We start from the raw sequence: 8,376 nt of genomic DNA, 5'->3' as shown, positions 1-8,376 counted from the left end.
AATAAAACAGTACCTTGTATTACAATAATATAATATTATATTACATGTATCTTAGTTCTTTCACAATAAAACAGTACCTTGTATTACAATAATATAATATGATATTACATGTATCATAGTTCTTTCACAATAAAACAGTAACTTGTATTACAATAATATAATATTATATTACATGTATCATAGTTCTTTCACAATATAAAGTAGCGTTTTGTGTTTCTCTGCTGTCCCCGTGTTTTTGAGAAGCGACACACGTTAACATTTTCCAGTTCAAGCGAAGTAACTTAAAGCCGTGTCATATTACCTAGCACCTATTTCTTCAACAACTTAGTATGGCGACCATAGTAGTAGATATGACGAAATCACGGGCTTTGACATCCGGAAGTACATTGCCCCCGCCCCTGTCCTTCCTTCCATCCGTCTGTCGGCACGACTGTCAACATTTCATTAGAGACTGCTGTTTTCGACTGATGTTGATATCATATATATAGTATAAGATAAGTCTTTTTGAGATCTAAAGTATATGCGCTACATTATGTAATTTGTTTGGTAACGTCGAACAAATGGTGGTTGTGGGTTTTAATCTTACTGGGCGTGTGAAGCTCTGGTGACCTTGAATAAAGCACATTTCTTGGCTCTTCAAAACGGGAATTGGGTACAGAAAATCCGAAAAGGATCAATTCTAAGAGGTTTAGCCAAGGAACAGTTAGATTCTAAGCGGATCTAAGATATTTCCTTTTAGAAATTGTTGTTTGCTGTCTTTCGTTCTTAAGTAGTACTGTTTTTGTATTGACGACCTATAATTTCAAAGAAGTTTATAAGTAGATTTAATCAATGAATTGTATTTATATACATTTTTCAAGAATTTTAGTCTATATCCTTCGATACTTTTTGTCTTGAGAGGGATCATTGGAAGTTGTCTTAAAGAAGGAAATAACATTGACGTGTTTATATAAACTGGAAAAGTGACAGGAAAATGAAATGATATCACAGAGAGTTCCAGAGAACAGGATTTACAGGCTATGTTAGTGACTAGTAGAGTTGTTAGGCAGGTCATTGTACCCTTAAATCAAATGGAATCGGTCTTTAAAATGCCGTGAGTGATCAGCTACATTGTTGTTTTTAGACGTGAATGAGTACAATACACAATAGGTTGACGGTATGGAGACAACAAATTTGAATTTACTTCACATAAACTGAGGTGACTGATCGGCGCAAGATTTATAGAAAGTACGCAGAGTACATTACTAATGTCAATTCAAATTCCTCACCGGAGAATCCAAATGTTTGTGATATTGAATTGGTTTAACAGCAGGGAATCGCTATCTGAGAGTCTATAAGCTACCCGTAATTTAGTTGATTTGGTATTAAGGTTTGTTAGTTCTGAATCCAGTTCAGAGTCCACAAGCTAGTGTTTAATAAGATGAAGTCATGAGCCTGGTGGGGATAGTAGAAATTATGATGTAACCTGGTGGGGATATTAGAAATTAAGATGTAACCTGGTGGGGATATTAGAAATTATGATGTAACCTGGTGGGGATATTAGAAATTAAGATGTAACCTGGTGGGGATATTAGAAATTAAGATGTAACCTGGCGGGGATATTAGAAATTAAGATGTAACCTGGTGGGGATATTAGAAATTATGATGTAACCTGGTGGGGATAGTAGAAATTATGATGTAACCTGGTGGTGATATTAGAAATTAAGATGTAACCTGGTGGGGATATTAGAAATTAAGATGTAACCTGGCGGGGATATTAGAAATTAAGATGTAACCTGGTGGGGATATTAGAAATTAAGATGTAACCTGGTGGGGATATTAGAAATTAAGATGTAACCTGGTGGGGATATTAGAAATTAAGATGTAACCTGGTGGGGATATTAGAAATTAAGATGTAACCTGGTGGGGATATTAGAAATTAAGATGTAGCCTGGTGGGGATATTAGAAATTAAGATGTAACCTGGTGGGGATATTAGAAATTAAAATGTAACCTGGTGGGGATATTAGAAATTAAGATGTAACCTGGTGGGGATATTAGAAATTAAGATGTAATCTGGTGGGGATATTAGAAATTAAGATGTAACCTGATGGGGATATTAGAAATTAAGATGTAACCTGGTGGGGATATTAGAAATTAAGATGTAACCTGGTGGGGATATTAGAAATTAAGATGTAACCTGGTGGGGATATCAGAAATTAAGATGTAACCTGATGGGGATATTAGAAATTAAGATGTAACCTGACGGGGATATTAGAAATTAAGATGTAACCTGGTGGGGATATTAGAAATTAAGATGTAACCTGGTGGGGATATTAGAAATTAAGATGTAACCTGGTGGGGATATCAGAAATTAAGATGTAACCTGGCGGGGATATTAGAAATTAAGATGTAACCTGGCGGGGATATTAGAAATTAAGATGTAACCTGGTGGGGATTTAATTATTAATGGTGTTTAAATTAGTAATATTAACTCATTAACTTATTAAAATGTATTAATCATATCTTTATATAGTCTGAGCAGTAATTTCACGACTCCGGATGCGAGAGCTCTTTTTACAAGATGAGGCAACATTATGCTCAAGATGTTTTGACGAGCTTCATATAGCAGACTTCTGTATTCACTGTGCCTTGTTTCTTTAGAGTAATTATGTTGACTTATTATAAATATTATTATAGTGGAAAATTCGTGCTGAAGCTGTTGCTGTGATGTGATTAATATGGCATGGTGTCAAAATAAAGAATTGTTCGAGATGTTCTTGCTACCGGTGACTATGTTCAATTACTCTCTGTCATGCTTTAATACACGTTGTTTCACTGGAGAGTAAACATGTCTTTTCTTTGACATCACCAAATGTAGAATAGCTGCTAATACATAAAGAAGAGTAGCTGTATAAAGAAGTATTAAATATTCAAGAAGTATCTATCCATAATAATCTGTTTACTTGAACCATAAGATTATAAAAATCTTCTTGCTTGTTGCTTGACAAAATCGGGAGCCATAATTGTATAGTAGTGGACACCTCAAACGCGAAGTACCATCAGTTGTTTGATACGAAATATTGAGTCTTAATGAAAGTACCTTCTAGGTGACAGAGTAATAGATATTGATTTTGTGAAAATAAGATGTAAGCATGATAGCTAATTAAAAAAATATACACATCGGAGAGTCGAAACCGCTACAACTAATTGGATTATTAAACAGCTGGATTTGATTCATCTCAAGTAGCAATATAGTAGATTATTAGATAAACAGCAAAAGATGAAAAAGGACACCTTTATCTTATTTCATTTGGACGGTGGGTGTGTCGGGATCGCATATAAAAGAAAACAGTATTAGTAGACTATTGTTTGGACAGTTGTTGATTTTACTGAACAGAAAACTTATATTTTTGTTTCCCGATTGTCGCGGATGGATATGAAAATTAAACGAACGAATAAGAGATCCATATTTTAGTGTATAGATAAAGTGCAACTGGCTGTTTTTGTTGTGCCTGATATTTGGACCATCGTGTATGTAGATCATCATATACACAGTTGAATCAGTAATATTATTGCTCAGGTAAGTATTCTGAATATTTCTGATAATTCTGCAGAAGAACGAGTGGTACGTGATAGATCGACAAAGTAATCTGTGAACATTGAGGTAGACATTAAGTGAACCTAATAACCGATCCGGGTCATTCAAAATGCGGGAAATCCACTTTCTGTGTTGCTTATCAACCACCAAGATATCGTAACATTAAACATTACCATCCGTCTATCACGATAGCAACATAGACCGAGATGGAACAGACACTACCTATATCAATAATTTATTTCCTTTTTCAGATGTTGGTTGAAAAAACTGAAATGTATCAAAATTGAACTGAGTTTTACGTCCTATATTTCGTCACCTGATTGAAGTCGATCTTGAAGTATAACATGGTGAATGAGATTTATCTTAGTATCTATACTACATTGGATTATGGGGATAATTCCAATGTACCTCACGTTCTTATGATGTTTGTATTTCCAACATTAGCGTGTTTATCATTACTCGGTAACACGTTGTTTATTGTATCAATCGCCTGTACAGAATTGAAAAAGAAGACCACTGGAATGCTGTTAATGTCATCGAATATATCTAGCATGATTCAAACCGTGGCTTCCAGTTGTATCGTGTATTATCCTTGGTTATTCGAGCAGCAATCATTGGGTGAACACTTCCCCTGTAACATTCTGATAGTAACGTACCACGCCCTGGCAGCTTGGTCCGTCTATCTCTTAATGTTTGCATGCATAGACCGTTATATCTCCATCTGTCATTCCTTGTCCAGTTTCGTCCTCAATTCGCAGTCTGCACTAAAAACTTGCATTAAAGTTGTTGTGGCTACATTTATATTTTCCTGTGTATTGGGAAGTCCATTGGTATGGTACTCAGCGTTGACAGTCATTGAAGAGGTTCCAGGTGTTGGGAATATTACGTTTTGTTATTACACCGAGGAAAACTGGTACATGGAGATACATGAATATCTTGAGATGTCGTTATACTCGATTATTCCTTTTATTGTCATTATGTTCTGCAACGCAGCAATCATACGGAAAATATACTTTCATAGAGCGATGCTGGAATCATTTCAGAATCCACAGAACGTCGGATTGGATCTGACATGTAAACGACTGCCTCATATAAACCGTGCGGTACGACTTGCGTCCATTTTACTACCAATATCCATTCTTCATTTAGTTTTCTCTGGTGTTGTGGTGATTTCAATCATCTTAGAAGACGCTATTGCCACGACTGCCTTACAGAAGCTGACACTCCTAACCGTGAGTTACAATGCTGCTCAGCTTCAAGCAGGTTATTACTTTTACGCTAATATAACGATGTGTAGAGTGTATCGCAATCTATTTAAGAAGTTGTTTTGTCTGTGTAGAACTCCAGTTGAAACTAGTCTCAAAATATTCAGTAATTCCAGCCAACCTATGCAGTGCAGGACAAACTTCTTGGAATTACAACCTTCTGATGTGATAGACAAGCATTGATGATATACATTAAATTTAGTGACTTAATCTTGGCATGTTGGTAGGTTTGCATGTGGATTGCCTAAATAAGGTTCCGACACATGAGAGAATTTATCGTCGGAGTGTAATAATTTATTCTTTTACTCTAAGCTTATCCTCATAACGAATTCTTAGACCAGGATTTTTATTAACGTTTAGAATTCCGAAATAGTTAACCTGTCCTCTAGGCTAATTTTACATAACGATCATTGAAAAATAGGGTAGGCCAATCGAGTACCAAGTAATGAAATCATCAATAATCAAAAATAGTTTTACAATTATTTATGTATACTTGAATATGGGGACAAATACAGGTAAAGGAATAAAAATAACTTGAAGAATAACAAGAAGAACAAAACATGAATAGAGTTTCTTTAAAGATTTCGGTATTCAAGCGTATATTACATAACCGTTGCGTATCATTGTAGTCTGTAATTTCAGTTTGTATTTTATTGTTATCTCCCTTCCTAGGCCTTCCGAATGAGTTGAAATGATTGTTTGCCGTAATGTAAAGTCTTTCTGTATGAACTCATCTGACTCAATATAAAATGTTGTATGGATGGCTTTAATCTTAATGTGTATAAAAGGGCTCAAGAACTTAACAAAAGACGAATTAAGTGTTTTAGTCATCTGACTGATCAATCACTCAAATTATAATTTTGTGTTATTAGCACACTCGATTTAATTTCAGATCAAGGTCTCAGATCAACTAGCAGGCAGACAGTAAAAAACTTGATCTCTGACACCAAGACATCGGCGAAGATATAGTCTAGTGTCCAGTGGCGGAATTTGGACTTGTTGGGCCGTAAACAAACGAACGGCAGAGGGCCTAATTTCTCATTTTAGGGAGGGGGCATGGTGTGATTACAATTTTATTAATCTAGGAAATATAAATATCGACTAGTAAACAAGAAAAAATGAATCACACAATCAGGTGTAAACGGTAGGTTGATAGGTACAAAGTCGATACAACTATAGCTACGTTTCGGGACTAATCTCTTTATTAAGCGAAACAAAAATAGTTGAGAAAGGTTCTCTACCTACGAAGAACAGCACTAATCTGACAAAAAATGACACATTCATCTTGGTTAGATGAACAAATAAATATCTTTTCAACTAAAAAATTGTATAAGTCAGAGATCCCTGCAGGTGCTAAGGTTGCAAGACCTTTATAATACTGTAAATAAGGAAGTTTTGTATATTTTATTTTATTTTTCTCATCGGCTGGGGGGAGGAGGGGGGGGGGCATATTTTCGATGAGCCAGCGGAAATTTATTATCTGTTTGATAATTTTTACTGTTTGTAATTTGTCATGGGCCGAATTTTCCATGGGCCGAAAGGCAGCTGCCTAGTTTGCCTATAGGTTAATCCGCCTCTGCTAGGGTCTATATTCGGTGTAACGACGACGCTTTCATGCTCTTCTCTCTAGGGGGACCCTCTCTGCCCTCTTTGGATACGCCTCTGGTTCCAAGTCTCTTTATCATGGGAAAATAGGACTTGGTGGTCGAGTCTCATCTCAGCAGCATTTCAGTCTGTATTGTTGCATTTGTTATTTTGTTTTAGTCGATTCTATATTTTTGTACATTCAGATTCAAAGACGCAGACCGCTAATTATGTTGATCTTGTGAATGTAATAGTTGTGCTGTTGTTAATAATAATAACATAACAAAACATATTATCTCCATTTATTTACCTGTTGATTAGACACGGGTCGATCGGGTAACAAGAAAACGGTTTGTTTTATTACACACTGTGTTAGTCACTCCTGTTAGGAGTTCATTCATTTTATCAATTTCATATCAGATGTTTTACATTTTAATTGAAATAAAGGAAAATAAGCACGAAATTCTGACACAGTTACCTCCCTTGAACTAGGAAACGTGAAGACAAATAACAATATCATTATTTAGTATTTTCTTTCTTAAGAATCATGAGAATAAAGAAGGATTTGCGAACTGTTCAGATTACGTAAAACTATTGTAGTGAAAAAAAAACTGAGATACATGTAATATAATATTGAATTATTTTAGTACTGTTTAACGACCATAGGAATACCCACATCGATACATCATACCCATACCAGGCATACCGACTCCAGGCATTCCACCACTTCTATTACACATACCAGTACAACATCTCTTGTTTCTATCATACATAGGGGCACTCATACCACAGGGACGTCCTTGGGGCAGGCACTGAAAGTAAAAACACACAACATTAAAATATTTAAAGATTAGAATTATTATCAAAGAGACAAAATATTTTAGAGGTTTGATATAACTACTATATACTAACAAAACGTACTGTTTTTTACTGGTTACACTAGAAATTCTACAATATTTTGAATTTAAGACTAACCAATAAGATAGTTCATTGTTCAAATTTTATCATTACATCAAAGTGCCATACCACCGGAATATGATTTTAAAGTTTTCTTAACGGTGCGAAGAAGAAGACATCTGTTTTTGTTGGAAAGAAATTAAGAAAACATCCAAATAAGGCTTTGAGAATAACTGATAATAACCTACCATGCCATTCATACCGTTCATATATCGTCGTTCTCGATACAGATCTTGAGCAGATACACTGCAGATAACAACAGCCAAAGCCAAGATAGCAGCAAATAAACGAGCCATTCTGAAATAATAAGAATTACGGACTGTTTATACGTTGGTACGGTCACAAAGTGAAAATGGACAGGCGAAGAAAGAATCCAAAAACAAACAAAATCAATGAGTAAGACATGGAGAAATTCAAAAGCCACCCGGATAATTCAATGGGAATAAATGACAAAGCAAGGCTTCCATGGAACCAGTGGTGTTTTCTGACCAGTACACTGCAGAGTTTCAATAGTACTCATTCGTCCACATAATAAAATGTTGGTCGTGGTATCTGTCCAGTCACCTGGTCATTTCAATTAAAGTCGAGTTTGCTGAAAATGAAGGAATAACCACAATGTAATGTGTAATATTCTTCCTTACCTGTATAACTGATACAAGTGAATGAATACCAATCTATAGAGTGTCCACAATATTTATAGTTTAACTCTATCAATTGATCAAATTAATAAATATTTATCTGAGATATACGTGATGAAATCTCGACATAATCTGATGATGGCTGACAACACTACCGACATGTTGAGATTTATTTGATAATTGAATTTGAATATTAAACTATTGTAATGGTATTAATAACTGGGTCAACATTTTTCTTCTGGTTGATATTGGATTACTCATGAACAAGTAAAACATTTTGGGTGTTAAATGGGTATCGCAAAGTTATACGTTTTATTGTCCTGGTTATTTGACGTTTCNNCTTACTGCCTTCT

General features: G+C 35.1%; 1 protein-coding gene across 1 annotated transcript; it reads left to right on the top strand.

Moving 5' to 3' along the window:
• Positions 1-3,923: 3,923 nt before the first annotated feature.
• On the top strand, positions 3,924-5,027 carry LOTGIDRAFT_175279 (hypothetical protein; the record flags this gene model as incomplete). The annotated part of the gene is made up of 1 exon (XM_009056142.1): positions 3,924-5,027. The coding sequence occupies one exon, from the start codon at positions 3,924-3,926 to the stop codon at positions 5,025-5,027; it is 1,104 nt and encodes a 367-aa protein (XP_009054390.1).
• Positions 5,028-8,376: the final 3,349 nt, after the last annotated feature.

The sequence above is a fragment of the Lottia gigantea genome, assembly GCF_000327385.1.
Source record: "Lottia gigantea unplaced genomic scaffold LOTGIsca_263, whole genome shotgun sequence".
NCBI lineage: Eukaryota > Metazoa > Mollusca > Gastropoda > Lottiidae > Lottia > Lottia gigantea.
Note: the sequence above shows the minus strand (reverse complement) of the source record. Positions and strands in the feature narration are given on the sequence as shown.